Source organism: Micropterus dolomieu, linkage group LG14 (assembly GCF_021292245.1).
Source record: "Micropterus dolomieu isolate WLL.071019.BEF.003 ecotype Adirondacks linkage group LG14, ASM2129224v1, whole genome shotgun sequence".
NCBI classification, from domain to species: domain Eukaryota; kingdom Metazoa; phylum Chordata; class Actinopteri; order Centrarchiformes; family Centrarchidae; genus Micropterus; species Micropterus dolomieu.
In genome coordinates this window covers 14,681,957-14,699,222 of record NC_060163.1, presented here as the reverse complement: position 1 = coordinate 14,699,222, position 17,266 = coordinate 14,681,957, and the positions used below count along the sequence as shown (strand labels likewise).

Sequence of the window (17,266 nt, the reverse complement as noted above, 5' to 3'; positions counted from 1 at the left end):
TGAGAGGCTTCTGAGCCATTCTGGATCTCAGCCACCTGAACCAGCATAATGGACAACATGGCGTTTCCACATGCTGATGATCAAGAAAGTGCTGGAGCCAGTGCAGACCAGCAACTGGTTCACCGCCATCGACCTGAAAGACGCCTATCATGTCGAGGTGACACAGTAAGAGGGAATTTCTAGGCTTCTCCTCTCAGGGGGTAGCCTACAAATACATTAGGCTCCCCGTCAACTACTTGCTAGCCCCCCACACGCTCAGCAGATGCATTGCACTGCAGTTGTACGAGAAGGGCATGACGGTTCCTTTCTATTCACGACCTAATGGTCATGGAGAGATTGAAGCCTTGAGTGATCTCCATGCAGCCCAGTTGATTTTGCACCGCAACAGCCTGGGGTTGCGATCAATTGGGAAGAGAGCTCCCCCCAGCCCCTGCAGCGAGCGGAGTATATGGGGATTGTGCTCAACTACAACACTCCAAGTGCGTATCTGTGCGCTGCTTGGTGGTCCACAGGTTGCAGTGGGTGCTGCTCGGCAGGGTGTCTTCATCCGTGTCAGTCTTCATAGATGAGTCTCTCACTGGATGGAAGGGACCTGCCAGGGGAGTGCAGTGAGTGTTGTGGCTCCCCGAGGAGAGCTGAGGGGGCCACACACCACACATCCACAATCCACTCCAAGCTGTGTTTCTAGTTTGGTGGTGCATTTCCTCCAGCGCATACATCAACAGACAGGGCGAAGTCTAATCCACGGCTCTTTTGGCGCTGGCAGGGAATCCAATGGACGTGGGCATCTGAACACCTGCTGTCTCTGAAAGCCCTTCAAGTGCCAGGCTTGGAGAACGGTGCTGGCTGACCTCATGTTGAGGGCTGGCCCCCAACTGAGCGGGTGGAGACTGCACAACAATGTGATTCAGCAGATCTGAGCTCGCTTCGGGAGAGCGCAGGTGGATCTGTTTGCCAACACCCACTGCCCGCTGTGGTTCTCAATTCAGCTACAGGACAACCCACCCTTGGGGATGGACGCGTTACACACGCACCATTGCCAGAAGGACTGCTATTTGCATTCCCCCACCCCATCTCATCCCTCCAGTTAGGTGGGAACGGTCGTTCGTCATTCTGGTAGAAGTGACGCAGCCTACAGTGAAGGGTGAGGCTTCAAATGCACAATGCTGGTGTTGGATCAGCCTCTCCAGGTTTTTCTCCTAAAATTTTGGAGAGGCAGACTCAGGCTGGTCTAGCCGCTGATGTTGCACAGACCATCCAAGCGACGGGCAGTCTCCACCACTTCTTGCTGTAAAGCTAAGTGGTTGGGCTTTCAGCGTTGATGCATTGAGAGGGAGACGGATCTGCCTACCTGTTCAGTGGGATCCGTTTTCTCTTTCCTGCAAGGTCTGATGGAGAAGGGGCTGTCGCGCTACAGCTATCTCTCCTGGGTGGGTTTGGTGACACCCACTCCCTCGTGATGTGCTTTCTGCAGGGTGTGAGAAGACAGCGACTGGTGTCGTGTCTTTCGGCGCCTCAGTAGGACTTGCTGCTTGTGTTGGTGGCTCTAAAATCTGCACCTTATGAGCCCCTGGAGCAGTCCTCATTGAAAATGCTATCTCTTGAACAGCCCTGCGCCTTGCTCTCACCTCTGCTAAGGTGAGTGAGCTGTGTGCCTGTCGGTTCACCCCAGCTGCATGCTGGTTCTTGGTGTCCACAGTGCAGCCAGATTGAGACAACACACCTCCTTTGTTCTCAAGAACATAAGGAGCATGTTCAGGTCCAGGACAATAAATCTGGATGCTTTCTACCCTCCTACCCCACTTAGGGTGCAGGGAGGTGAGAGTGCATCTGTTGTGTGCGGAAGTGTGGAAGTGTCTACGACCCTTTTTCAGCGGGGTGTGTGTCGAAGAGATCTGCACAATGGCATCTTGGCCCTTACTCTGGCCGTTTGTGCGTTTCTATCTCTTGGATATGTCGGGCTCCTTCTCGGGATCCAGCTCGCAAGTGTGACCTAGGATCTGAAAAGGGAGGATCAGGTGACTACTGGGTATAGAGGGGGAACATACACTGGCAGTGCCTGATGTTCCATTGAGAAGTCAGGGCAGTTCAGGTGTTAATGGTCAGGCCAAGCCCCTATTGGTCCAGCGACCTTCTCAGGGGTGTCCCACCATTCTGTCACTAGGTAATGTGGTGGTCGGGGCTTTGGCCGGCCTTTGGCCGACCGGGTTGGTGTGGTGGACTTTGACTTGTCGTGTCTAGGGTGGACACTCATCGGGCTCCACCCACTGTTCCCATAGAGTCCAGTAGAGGGCGGAGCCTGTGTGAGATAGAACGAAGGTTACGATATGGTAACGCTCTGACGCCGTCTGCTAAAGAGGCAGTCGGATGCTGAGGCAGTAGGGACACTGCTATTTATACGTCATGCACGTATCGGTAGCGACGTCCTATTGGTTGGCTACGTGCACAATAAAATTTCAGTGGGCAAGTGCGTGCGTGTGATTGGAGGAGGTAGTACCCATAGAGTCCAGTAGAGGGCTCCGCCTGTGCTTATAGAACTAGGGTTACCAAATTGTAACCTTCGTTTCTTCTATTGACTTTGACTTGCAGCGCAACAAGAACTGCAACCCTATATGTCCACCTACAATATAACATATTTTTAAAAGACCTACAGGCTTAAAAAAAACTCTCTAAGCCTTCTTAAATTGCACCCCCTGAGCAAGGCCACCGTGTTGCCATTGATGTAGACCAAATAACAAGCCAATGTAGCAAACACTAGAATCTGACCCTTTGACCTTTAATAGGTGATACAAAAGATCTTTTGAAAGACTGGCAGCTAGGTAGGGTTAAATATGAATCTCAAAGAAGAGGTTAATTATGGTGTCCTGGGGGGCTACCTTCACATACAGTGAATGTGAGACAGCCAGTGTTTGTAATGGCCTAACTTGTGAAATGCCAGTGAAAGTTTAGCAGCGTATGCAATATTTTTCATACTGAAAACACTCTTTCAGAACAGTGGACTAAAGCATTCGTTTTTAATCTGTGGCAGGCACCTGTGTTGGAAAACTGGCCTGTGAGCTCTCAAATATAGGTGATGTGAAGCCCCGCACCATATTAGGTTGTGCGCCTGCTGAGAATGAATCTAAAGAAATGTGAGAAAATGGCCGCATGGTTTAATGAACAGCATCAAAGTCTGCTGCCTTATGAGAGCCTAATGCGTTTGGATGCAGACATACACTGCTGCCACTGATAAACATTGGGCGGTGATGTCAGAAGGCTTTTAGCTATATATATCTATAGGGTTTAACTTCAGTGTAGTAGCGCTGGATAATACACCGAATTGCCCTATTATCTGTGTCTGACATGAAAATCCAATACCCAAGAAACACAGATTATAGTGATACAGAGTATTCAAACCAAACCTCAAGAACCAGCTGTGTGCATGGAGATCTAGAGGCAACACACATTTAAAAAAGTCTGGATTTCAATGAAGCCCGCTGCACGAGCTTAGTTAAAACTATTAGCTCAGTCAGTGAAGAAGACCAGCACTGTTACGGCATGCCACTGAGAACAAGCCACAAAACAGGGCTGTGTATTTGTTTAGTAAATGTTGAATATCAATAACAGAGATTTTCCTGGCTCAGAATGGGCATTTGGGGGGTGACTTCGCGCGACAGTAAGCATGATGGGTACACGTTCAGTAAAGGCAATGACTTACCTAATGACCAAAATCTATGCATTTTCTCTTTATTTCTAACCATTTCATAAACAAAATATATATAACATTAAATAGAAAGTATAAGGTTAGTATAATAATATATTTACATGTTACACTTTATTTGGATAATCTGCCTACAGATAGTTCATTAGTAGAGATTTAGGTGTGTCACAAATAAAACCATTTTCTGATGTTAGCCTACACCACTGTGGTTAAGGTTTGATTAGTGCTAATGTTTGTGTATTCATTAGAATTTCAGATAATAGTACAGGCTACTATTGCTTACCCTTAGTAGCCAAATATTAATTACAGTTGGACAAAACAGCAGTTTCTGTGGTTTGTTTTTAAGTCACTAAATTATTGTGCAAGAAAAATGCTTTACATTGTGGTCAGTCTCTCATTTGTTTATGCAAATTAACTTGTCAAAAATAAAAACTGTGCATAAAGAATGACGAGTTAAATGTTTCTAAAATTTGCTGTAGTGCCTCAACCTCTTTTTAATGTTCCGCCTCCTCTAGGCTGTGATTGGTTGGTTAACAAAAAGTGACTTTGATGAGCAACTATCTCTGCGGAGATTAGCAGGCAGGCGAGAACAGGAACAGGTGAGCGTCACGTAGTGCCCGGAGAACCTGATTTAGAGAGGGCAGAGGAGAGAGCTGGTACGCCAAAGAGTAAAATGTAAAAGTGACAGTACCGGTGAATACCAGCTCATTCAAGCATAAACGGCTTTAATATTGTGAGAAATAACAGGAAGCCAATAGCGCGAGCTTCGTAACGGAGCATTCAAGCGCAGTTAAACCATACAGTCTATGAGTTAAACCAATGCAGCAGCTGGTTTATAAATCCAGCGCTAGCTGCAAAATCCAGCGGCTGTGGATGAGAGGAGAGGTGACTGCTGGAAGAAAAGACGTTGTATTTAAGTTTATGTTCTGCTTGCAGTTGTTTGATAAATGGCTATTAAAACACACAATAGTACGCTTTTTTTTTGCCACTCGCTAAAACCTCTTTGGGGGGCGCCAAAAATTTCTCTATGCAGGAAAAATCCTGAATAAGCCACTTTTTTACGCAGATGATGCCTAATTTTATGTGGCACAGTGGGATGCTGAATGACAACTTTTTTTCACCTGAGTTCGACCAAATTGCAGCCAAAAGTGTGAATATAGTGTAGATTTTACATGTTTTCTAGTCATATCACATATCCTGATTCAACAGTCTATTTTTATTTCCCACGAAAAATAGTAAATAATACTATATTGCAGAGTCTCTGTATGCTGTCTAGATAATGGTCCAAAATACTCCTTCACAATGTATCACTGCTTTACTTAGGCCTAATCATTCTAAACCTTAATCATCTTTCCACTTAGTGCCCTCTTTGTCATCTCCCATAATGGAAAGAAAACAGCAGTGGTCAGAGCCTGCTCTTTCATGGCACCCTGCCTTCTATCAGGCTTTTTGCCAACATCACTAAATCCACCCCAGTGTCTCAGTATTTATGACCAGACCCAAGACCCATTTATTAAGTGCACCCATGTAATTAGCAAAATCTCACTTAGTTCCTATTGCACCAGTCATTCGTTTCCTTCATTTAATCTTCTATTCAGTCATTCATCCCCCTAGTCCAGTACCCTCAGCATTGGTGATGTCTGCCATGTTCAGCATGATTCTGATATAAGCTCACAAGAATGCTGACGTTAACATGCTAATATTGCCTTCAGTTTTGACTCACTGGTTCTGAAAGTAAAGTTAAGCTTGTGTTAAGGCTAAGATGACTGCAGGATATGGGGGAGAGAGCAGGAAGTAAGTAGCTCATGAATAAAGGCTAAAAATCCCTAAAATATATTTTTAAAAAACTGTCTATGTACTGTGTTACCATTTAGAAGTTGTCAAATAATATAGGAGACTCCCTTATTTTTTCCTCCCCTCTAGCTTCCTACTGTTAAGCATTAGTAGTTAAAACCATGACCCTGTATGTTTATGCACCTGTATATCAATCTGGGAGATTTAAGGAAAGCCTTAAGCACTGAAATATTTTTGAAAATGTGTGTCATTGTATGGGAATGTATGCAGGGGGAATTGCACAGTATGAATGATTATGTGTGGGCATCCTGTGTTGCCTGCAGCCTACAGCGTTTTATTTTCTTATCTCAAAGCCATGATTAGCCATTGCCTGCATCAGGAATGGTTGAATTTCCACTAGGGTCCCAGCATACAGTGCATCATGGCTGAGCTGTGAGGTACACTCATCTTGGTGAGGAATTTCATCCAATAAAATTCATATGCATCTGAGTGGCAGGGTGTGTTTGTGTGTGTGTGTGTGTGTGTGTGTGTGTGTATGTTGCACTTCCTACATAGTGAGGACAGAAACAAGATTCAAACCAACAGAGTGAAGACCTTTTTGGAAAGCATGGACATTTTGGCCAGTCCTCACAGCTTCTAAGGACTTTTTGAAGGTTAAAACTTGGTTTTAAGGGTTAGGTTAGAATTACTTTTAGGTTTTTTTAGTTTTAGTTGTGATGGTTTAGGTTTGGGTAAGGGTCCAGGGAATGCATGTCAATGACGGTCCTCACAAGGATAGACGTACAAGCGTGTTTGTGTTCATGACTAATATCCACCACCCAAAGTGCTCAGATATTCAGATGTTGTATAAAACAAATCTGTTATTCTTTCTATTATGAAGAAGGCAAAACTGTGAAATACAGTATTCTTGAGAAAGTTGTTGCCAAACAGCCCACTGCCATCTTGACTGCACACATTTAGATCACTTCCATTCTGGTTTTCGTCAGAAGCATTCCACTGAAACAGTTCTTCTCAGAGTCTTCAGATGTGGGTGAATGCTCTGTTTTGGTTCTGCTGGGTCTAGTAGATCACAGCATCCTGACTGAAAGGCTTATGCAGTGGTTGGATGTCTCTGGAGCACCCTGGACTGGCTCTCTTTGTGTCTCTCGGATAAAGGTTTTTCTGTGTCGTTTGGTCCCTACATGACCGTGACTGCTGCTCTTTCCTGTGGTGTGCCTCAGAGTTCTTCCTTAGGTCCTATATTTTATGCGTTGTATATGTTCCCTTTACCTCATACTAATTTAAAGGTTTCTTTTATCATATATGTTATGCTGATGATCCTGTATGTCTCTTTTAAGCCTGATGAAACTGACAAACTGACTACCATTAAGGACTGGAGGCTAACAACTTTTAATAGATTTGCAAATAAGACTAAGGTAATTTTCATTGCTTCAGATAGCATAGCTTCCAAGGTTGCTCAGTGTATTGGGTCCCTTTCTTCAGCTGTACAGTCTTGTCTTAGAAATCTAGGTGTTATAATTGATCAGTCTATGTACTTCAATCAACATATCAAAGTCTTGACCTGTACATGTTTCTTCCATTTAAGAAACATTGCCAATGTTCTGTTGTATCAAAACCTGAGCTACAGATGATCATTCACACTTTTATATTATCCTAGCTTCACTACTGTAATTCCCTTTTCACATGCCTCAGCAAGTTGTCTCTGGACCATCAACAAATGGTCCAGAACACTACTGCCAGGCTGTTGGTCCAGCAGGACAACTCATATCTCACCTAGGGCTGGGCAGTATATCGGTATGATGAGGTATACCGATATAATTTCAAAAGAGATATGAAATTAGACAATACCGTTTATACCAATATAATTTGATGTTGAGTTAATTAATGTTTTCGTAAAGTCCTGCCAGCATTTGCTCCTCTCTCTCTCACTCACTGCGCAGCCCTGCCCCTCCCTCTGCGTCTGCACACCGCCGTCTACTCACAAACTCTCAACAACATGGAGGGAGACAAAGTGGTGGTCGACACTGTTGAAGACCTGGCTTGTAAAAAGAAAACCACGGTTCATTCAGTGTTTCCCACACATACACTTTACTTATGCCCAGGTTAGGTGACACGTTGTAGCATTTATCTGAGAAACACGGTGATTACATTACAAGTCGCGACACTGGATATTTTACAAGAGCGGACCAGGTAAAGCGACAGTGAACACACCAGTCAGATGTTATTCGTTAGCTACCACGTTGGTTTTGTTTTGATAGGCTACGTCGTTAACACACCTCCTCAACATGCAGCTCAGCTTCTGCTGTGAACGGAATCACAGGAGGAAAAGTCCAGAAGACAAGGTCTGGTTTTTTTGGTGACTTTATACAGCCTACTACTGAAGTGGATATATAGGGAGCGAGAGATGGTTAAGCCCCTTTTCCATTGCACGGTACCAGCTCGACTCGCCTTTTTTTGGTTTTCCATTGTGTAAAAGTTGTACTTGTACTTGCTACCAGGTACTTTTTTTGTATCACCTCCGTCTTATCGGTCTTAAAACATTGAAACATTGAAACATTTTAACTTAAATCAAGAGACAGCAGTTGTGTGTGGCGTCGCTATGACGACCAGCTACATTTAGGGGTACTATCTGCAATGGAAAACGGAGGACGGCCAAACCGAGTCGAGTCGAGTCCAGGTGAGTTTAGTTGGTACTGGTAATGGAAAAACGGCATAAGAAGCGGGGCACGCTAACGTGTTTGCAGCAGAGGTACGTTAGGTCTGTGAGTGTGAAGAGAACTGAAGGAGGCGAATTCAATAAGTGAGTGATGCTTAAGATTGAGAATGAAGTATAATTAAAAAGGTGAAATAGTAAACAAGCTTAGTTACTAAAAACATGTCCGCTAAAACCGCCCACCCCCTCCCTAGCCCACTTAGCAGAAAATATCGATCTATATTTTATACCGGAATTCTGCCTAACAGTACCGGGATGTGACTTTTGGCCATATCGCCCAGCCCTGATCTCACCCATGGTATCTTGTTTACATTGGCTTCCCATCAAATTGAGGATTCATTTTAAAGTTCTTGTTTTCACATACAGTATAGAGCCCTGCATGGTTTGGCACCTATATCTCACAACAAGAACCTTTACTTAACTTTACTTATTTACTTATTTACTTAATTACTTACTTACTTACTTGCTAATGAATAGGATAAAGTTTTGTTTGCTTCACTTCATGCCACTGAATGCTTACATTTTCATATTTGATTACGCAGCATCGAAGTGACTTTAAAACTTCTAAATCCACAACTTGTCTCATATTATTGGGTTGTGGCTCCCTCTGGATAACTCAGTTGGAATAAATTGTGTTATTCTGAGGTTACAGAGGGGCAGAGCGAAAACAAAGCAGAAGTGTGTGGAAGGAAATGCCTTTAGATGATTCGCTGATATGGCTGAAAGCAGTCGTGTGTAAAAAGGATCAGTAGATTGAAAGTGTTTCTTCTGCTGATGGCCACTCAGCAGATGAAGTTCAGCTGGAGCAGTTTGCACATGTAGGCCTATGCACAGTTCACAGACTGGGCCAGTGGCAGAGGACAAAGACTACAGAGGATTAATCTGTTGCTTCAGGCCCCCTAGACCCCACTGAATTATACTTGAGGTTTTCACAATGGAAAATCATCATGCCAAGCTTCATCTCTTGTTCACTGACTCGATTCTCTGTAAGACTACTGATAAGCTACAAGGATAGACTGGGAGTAGAAGGGGGAGCTACTAGCAGGCCAGGACTGGTATTTCCTCTATGTGAGTGGCTGCTTACATAAAATCATTACTTCATGTTTAAATTGAAAAAATTTGAATTGTGTCACTCTGAAGCTGAAAACCTTTACCATTTATGCAGAACATGTGCTCCAGTTAATAGAGGTTAAAACATCATAACAACATGAATGGCAGGATTTTATTGATAGAAATTGAGTACAAGAGGTGTTTCCACATAGAGACGTTGATATATTCATTAAGGCTCTAACACTGATTTACACTCAAATATTCCTAATTTTTAAATAAACACAGGATGCAAATAAATAGAGCAAATTTTCAACTATTTCTTTATTTTCAAAGGGAAGCATTGAGAACATACTAAAAGGTAGAATGAAGTGTCTGAATATATTCCCTTGCTCATTCTAATGTATAGTATGTGCTAGTCCAAACATCCACTTACGATGTAATCAGGGTGCGAACTACTGAGGAGCCAGGGGGAGCTTAGCTCCCCTTGATAAGGCATCAGCTCCCCTAAAAGCATGATTTGAGATATTTTGGGGGGTCTCTAAAATATTGACAGCATGCTTTAATGCTATTTATTTCTATATTTCTCTATCATCATGGATCCATGCCTAAAATCTGGAGTGTCAGACTTCATCCAGCCAGAGGGAACGATCACAAACCGTCCACAGCGGGCCGGTCCTCCTGGCCCTGTACCCTCCGCCGCACCACTCCCTCTCCGGTACGGGTTGTGTCGCTAATACAACTGGTGCGCTGTGAACGGTTCATGATGGTTCCCTTTGGCTGGATGAATAGTACGCATGATCCATGCACTACTGCAGCTGGGGGCTCTCCGCAGCGCCATGCTACTTTCTAATTCTTCCCTCTCACAGAGAAAAGAAATGTTGGGTCGCAGCTACAACAGCCACAGCTGTTGTGTGAAGCGTGGCAAAGTGGCTACATATGATAATAATAATAATAATAATTAATAATAATAAGACAAACATGCCTGATACTTTCACAGTCAGCCCCACGCCTACATAATTGCAGCTATTAATGATTCAGCAGAAAATCCCCCCATCCCGGGGGGAAAAAGTGAGCTCCCCCGAAAGCTATGGTATAGTTCGCACACTGGATGTAATCGTATATAACTGGTGTCAGACTTGCTGAGGAAATGCAGAATCAGTTTATCTAGCCTCTTAAAGGTAGATAGTACAAGATATACCCTGCAGGAATCCTTACTTTTATTAACTCTGGCCATGGGATTGCAAAGAAGGAAAAACTAAAAGGCTGTTAGGTACATCTGGAATCACCTTAAGTTGTCTTTCACTCAGTGTCATTTAGTAAAGAAGTTTTCCTTGTTGATGGCCTCAAGTTGCACTAGTAGTCTAGCATGAGAAGTGGGAAACTAATTATGATGTCTTTGTTTTTAGCCAATGGCATGGCTGGTTGGTCAACCACATTGGTCCAGACTGAAATATCTCACTGACTACTGGATTGATTGCCAAGATTTTTTGGTACAGCTATTCATGGTCCCTGGAGGATGGGTCCTAATGTCACAACATTTATTTGATGGATATCATGAAATTTTGTACAGATGTTCATGCCCCCCCCCAGCATAAATTGTAATCACTTTGGTGATCCCCTGACTTTTTATCTAGTAACATCTTCAGGTTACTAGAGGTCCATTGTTATGTTTTTGACAAAATACCTGCAAAACTCATGAAATTCTCATCATCCTCAGTTGTACTTTGTAGTTAGTGCTATTTAGCAAATTTTAACATACAGAATTAAGAAGGTTAACATGATGAACATACTTGCTTAAAGGTTAAGTTTGAAATTGCTATTTTTGTCAAGGGAGTCTGGTGGCTTTGGCTTTTGGATATTTCTTGTTAAACAAAAACGATCTTAATAAAGGCTTATCTCTGTAAGGATACTTTCCACAATGTTGTCAAAACAATCTGAGCTTGACAGTGGCAAAAACAAGCACTTTATTGGACGTACTTTGACGGAGTGCCAGAAATTGCCTGCAAGGATTATGTTGCAGTTATGCTTCTGCTGACAGCAGCGTACTCGCTCAATACTGGACCAATTTAAAAAGTTTTGTCCAATTAGTCACATCAATCATCCATTATTCCTTGATGTCTTACAGCCACTCTCTGTTCAGCCATCCTCTCCTCGATGATCCATTCATTGAGCCAAACACCACATTTTTAACCAGTTGATTATTAAGCTGAGCTTCTTTCCATGATGACTTGAATGATATTTTATATGATATTATTTCCCACTCTTCTCCTAACTACCGCGATTTTCTGTTGCCAGCAGATGTGTAGGATTCTTCTGTAGCATGCTGATGCTCTTCCAGATGTTCTTGAATCTGGCCATGACTCCCATTGCCTGATTCCTGTCTTTATCCCCTTGCTGCAGTCATTATCCCAGGTCAGTGGACTGTCAAGGTACACCAACTCAGAGACGTTTTCCATCTTGCTTCCCCCCAACCTCTAGTTGCTAAATTAGTCACATAGATGCAAAAATATATGAATTTATTTATTTAATAATTATATTTTGTCATGTCATTTATATAGAAAGAGAAAACTGCAAAACATATGTAGTATGTAAAGCTATTACATAACAATCAAAAACAGGATTGGAAGGATTAGTCAGTAATAGTAGTAGGCTATGTTTTATGAAATGTAAATTGCTCAAACATATTTGGAATAAAATTAATTTAATTAAATTAATTATTATATTATTATTAATTATTAAATTTATATTTAATAATATAATAATGATTATTATTACTTTTATTTAATAATTACTAATTGAATATAACTTTATATTCACCTCAGGGCACCACTCTTAAACAAGAGAACTGATATACTGGTTATTAATTCTGAGCTGGTTGCAGGGATCTTACACGGGCCTTCGTAACGTGGCTGTAAGATCAGAGAGTTCTGTCCAAGCAGGCCACGCTGGAAGACCACTGTGGCCGCCGGGTCGGTCCAGGGTCACATCCAGAAGATGAGCGGAGAAGAAGAGGCGAGGGAAGAAGAGAGAGCGAGCACAAGTGCTGTGGTTTTTATCAATGAGGTGAAGTCAGAGGTCCCAGGTCACTGAACATCGTCTTTAGTCTCTAGGCTGAGTTCACACTTCCGTGTGACTTTCTGGGGATTCCTGGGAAATTGAGTTCAATGACTCACAGGAAAGTTCAATTATGATCGCAAACAACTTCATCTGTTAGGTCCCTGTGATCCCAAGAAATGCTTTAAATATATAGAATAATGATTTTCACTTTTTCAGAGTAGTGAGCATCATGTCTTTGCAGTTGACCCATGGGATATCTATACTGGCATTTGCATTATTTTACACTGCGGTTTGCCTGAGGCCTGGCTTAGTTGCAGAGAGGAATGAGGTCACATATGGCAAATGGATTCCTGATATTTAACCCATTAAGTGATTTCTTTTTCTTAGAGCCCCCTTAGGCTTTTTAAACATGTCTATTGAACTGGCTACTCAACTCGAGCTCCTTATCTGCATCCTGGATTTCTTAAAACTCAATAACACCAACTAATTATTAAAAAAAAAACACATTGTCACTGACTTTGATAGAAGAGCACATTAGCAGCAGTTCTTAATCACGATTGAAACATTTCACATTTCTTCAGTTGGATCTGCTGCTGTTATGTAAGCTACATCAAGCAAATTAGTTTGTAGTTCAAAAATGACCTGAACATTTCAAGCTGCTTTTTCTTCTTGGCCTATCAGTCATTCCTGTTTTGTTTCACTAGTAGTCCCGTTATCCGAAAGCCCCATGGATCATTAATCACTTTTCCAATTAAAAATGTCTTCCAATTCTTCTTAGCCTTTGCTAGACCCACCTCTGCACTAGTTTTGCACTAGTACAGCGTGGGAGAGAAATCCAAATTCTACCAAATATTTCTTTACGCTCCTTTTGAAATACAGTCAACCATTATGTCATCGAATGTGGAGCAGAGCCACTGTGATATGCTAAGTGTTTTCAATCACAGCAAGAGCCAGCCAGAGAGAGAGAGAGAGAGACTTAAATGAAAATGAATGGATTTTTTCACTGAAATGGTAGCTGGCCGGTGCAGCAGACGCACTCCTCCAGCCAGAAAGCCCAACACTGTCACAGAGTGCTGCACTTGTCACACACACAGCTCTTGTTCTATCATTGCCATCGAACACAGACAGATGGTTAATTGCTCCTCTGTGTGGGTGCACGCACGTGCGCCTGTGTGTGTGCGTGTGTCATCTCAGCAGATCTAAATATGGGCCTGTCTAGGTGTGTGCTTCCAAGTCCACCTGCACTCCTCTGACATTTGAGGACATGTATGGCATCTAAATTTACAGTAACAAACCAAAAGCAACATTTCTCGTCAGGTTTTTTTTTTTTAATCAAGGTATTCATCCCTGCAAGCTCCTGGAGCTCAAACAACACAGGCTTTACTCTCTAAAAGGATGATTAATACAAAACTAGCACATAAATGCTACTTCCCGCATTAGTATTTTGACAGTGGGAAAAACATGCAGACCTCTCATTATTGCTTTGAGAGCTGAAAGTGAAATATTCTAAATTACTCTGCTTTGTGTACGGTGGGTCACAGTGGCAGATAAAAGCTTTTGTGATGGATAATGGGCATTGAAAGCTGCAGCCTGAAACCAGACAGCGATAGAAAAGAGAGGTTTTCAAATGGTGACAGATTTGTAGGGGTGATGTGGTGACACAACTGAGAAATAACTGCTCTATGTATACAGTGACTTCACTTTGCACAGTGCCCAAACTTAAACCTGAGGAATGTCAGCAAAGTAAAAACAGCGTCCTTACCAGCTATGATGGGGGCCAGGCGGAAGATATCTGAGAGCCGGCTGTTGACTGGTTCATACGGAGAGTATTCAAGCAAATCATTACCTGCATGGGAAAAAATGATTGTCAACAACATGTGCTTGAAATTGTGAGTCTATATATGTGTGTAAACATAATGTGGGTGGATGTTATCTGATACTCTTTTAACAATGATTCAAAATGGATAATTGGATTTTCCTGTTAATTACTCATATTGCATATATGAGTACTTATTTTGTATGTATACTACATAGTAATATGTTGTCATGTAATGACACAAAATGCATTTGTATAAGGTTAAGCTAATATAATTGTACTTGTAAACCAATCTCCTGAACAGGTGTGCAATGTGAGAAGAGGTTGCATCATTACATGTGCCACAGCATGAATGGCACTGTGGGATTGTAAATACAATAGTTCAAAATACAATAGTGAAACATTTGCTCTGAAAGCACGTTATCAGCTCAGATTCCTAAAAAGACCAGTAGGCTTCTGAACGTTGCTTATCGCAACTTGAGCGATTTGCAGGAAAAGGATGATTATGTCAATTTGTCAGCGACAGTAACAGTATGTTTACTGAATTACTTAGCTGAAACACAAACTGAAGTCCTTGTATTTCCCTTTTAAGCCACTTTAAACTTCTACTGCACTCCATTTCAGATGCAAATATTGTACTTTTTACTTCACTGCATTTATCTGACCTGTGTTGTGCAGTTTCAGATTTCACACACAAAGCACACAACATATATGATGAGTTTATTAAAGAATGCATTATTACAGATTAAACTACCTACCAGCAGTAACCACCACAACACTGACACTTAATGTCAGTGATGATTATCCAGTAGTATTCACTTATAGCTTAATATAAAACAGTGACAGGGGTCATTCTGCACTGTCCTTTTTATTTTGACAATTAAAAAATATTTTTCTGATTATATTTCTGTACTTACACTTAAGTAAAATTTTTAGTGCAGGACTTGCAGCCTACTTAATATTGATTTTTTTTTTCTTCTGGCAAGAAAAAAGGACGGGTAGCCTATACTTCTTCCACCACCATAAATGCCTTGGCTACTTTTATAGTCAGCTCATTGATCAGTCAGATAACGATTCATAGTTTGCTCTGAATCAGTGCATACCCTGTAAACTCTGAAATATGCTCCAAAAGATCCGGAGACAGTTCTTCTCCTTCTTCATGCCTCTTCTACACCTGCAGTTATAGAGGGGGCTCTGCTTCATGGCATCTATTGCGCTGCGGCACTCGCCCTGCGCCTCGGGACCGGTGACCGCACTGAAGTTGCTCTCCCTCCCCGCCACGCACTGCCTCATGGTCCGGTACTTGGTGCTGCAGCTGTACTCCTTTAGACACTGCTCACTGGCCTTCACGCAGTCCAGGCGCACGGACCGGGAGGCTGAGCTGCCGTCACCCCTCAAGGTGAACACTGAGTCTGGGAGTTACAAGAAGGAAGTCAGATTTGTGTTTACGGTTTGAACTCATTTGTCGACATTGTTCTACACACAACAGGTTAGCCGGCTACTCTACTGTAGGCTACTGTTGCCAAATATTTCAAAAAGATGCACTGAGCGTTAGACAAACTTTCTGAACCCTCGATGTGCGCAATCGTGCGTCAACAATGGGAACAAATCAAACAAATGAACGTGTTTGGCGAGGGATGTGCCTCCCTCACTGCCACTGTTTGTTGCATTTATTGAGTTGAACTGCAAAGGAACAGGTGCCGTTTTAAAACATGTATAAGCATAGGCCTATATTATAGCCTAAACACAGAAATTCCAAAGATGAGAGCGTGACTTACCCAGAAAGGACAATATAATGACGAAAGTTGTTAAAATCATTGCGCTTAAGGAGATTCCGTATGTGAGATTTAAAGAGGTGTTTAAAGAAAATGTCAAGCGAACTTGTCACTCAGAACCGCGTTTCTTCGGACTGCACATTATGTGAGTTCAGGTGACGATGCATCCTGTAGATCCAACAGTGAGAATCCCAACTCCCGACCTGAGACCAGCAGCTAATACCACATCGTGCAGACCTGCAGGAGTTTCGGGCGAGAAAAAAAGACAAGTGAGACGCAGAGAAACGCGCCGGTGGTGGACCATTTCCACTTCACTCCGCTCCCGTCAGCTCCTCTGTCTGACCGCTGCTCTGGCACACAGACTGACCCGACACAGGAGCTGCCAGGACAAAACTTTACACACGCGGTAAAACTCTAAACCAATCAGTTCAACTTAACAAAGGAATTCATTCAACTTTAACTCTGCATCACAGCCCTGGCCGGACTGAAAGCGCGTTTTAAATTATACATCCCCAAAAAAGCTGGAAAAATACATTCCGTTTAGGAGGTGGAAAGTCAAAACAACTCCGTTTGATGCGGACTGTTCTCCTCTCTGATGAAACACTGAGAGGCTGGAGAGGCTACGCGTGAAGGCGTGACGTCATGCGACTATGCGCACAATAACCATAAACCCATTAAGAGCCTCAATTTACATCAAACTGCTAAGACAGCCAAAAGAAATTGTGTTGGCCAGCGGCGAGCGAGGATAGAGCTGTAAGAACATTTCATCCGGATGGATTTCACTTATTAACCCTGAGGAAAATCAACATTTATAACAGCTCATTTACAATCTATCAAACAGCTAAATTGCAATCATTTTAAAGTGTCTCAGTATCTCACTGAAGGAATTTTAAGTCTTTGTCTTCTCAGCTCAGATCTATTAATAGCCTGCAGCACTTTAATATGAGGCAGTGGGTTTACAACTGTCTTGTTTTTGTAGGATGCTTAAAAGTTTCAAGGTATTTCACTCCCTCAAATTGAATAGCACAAATGGTAGGCTAAGAGGAATTGGGTAGGAAAAAAAATCATATTGCTTCTTTATCTGAAATTGCAGTTACCATATAAATTGTGACAACTGCTGACAGAACTTTTCCCATCAAAGTTTGTTTTTCTGCACTGAAAAAAAAATCGGATTTAGAGAATGAGTGAAAAATGAGACTCTGGCACTCAATAATTTATGTGTACAGAATTTTGGGACCCTCCAGCTTGCTTTGCAGTCCAGAGATTCTGCACAACACACTATTTAGGTGCCAATATACCCCGCCAAAACCCCACCCCTATCTACTTGCCTTACATTTACAGTACATATTGTGTTTGATTAC

At 42.4% G+C, this 17,266-nt stretch overlaps 1 protein-coding gene across 1 annotated transcript in view; it reads right to left on the bottom strand.

The window, feature by feature from the left end:
• The window catches only part of gfra1b (gdnf family receptor alpha 1b), a 43,403-nt gene extending 27,066 nt beyond the window's left edge, over positions 1-16,337 (bottom strand). The window contains exons 1-3 of the mRNA XM_046069211.1: positions 15,909-16,337; positions 15,234-15,542; positions 14,077-14,160 (exon numbers count right to left, since the gene is read on the bottom strand). Coding sequence (XP_045925167.1) covers positions 14,077-14,160; positions 15,234-15,542; positions 15,909-15,948 — 433 coding nt within the window. The 5' untranslated portion in view covers positions 15,949-16,337. The remainder of the gene's footprint in view (positions 1-14,076; positions 14,161-15,233; positions 15,543-15,908) is intronic.
• Positions 16,338-17,266: the final 929 nt, after the last annotated feature.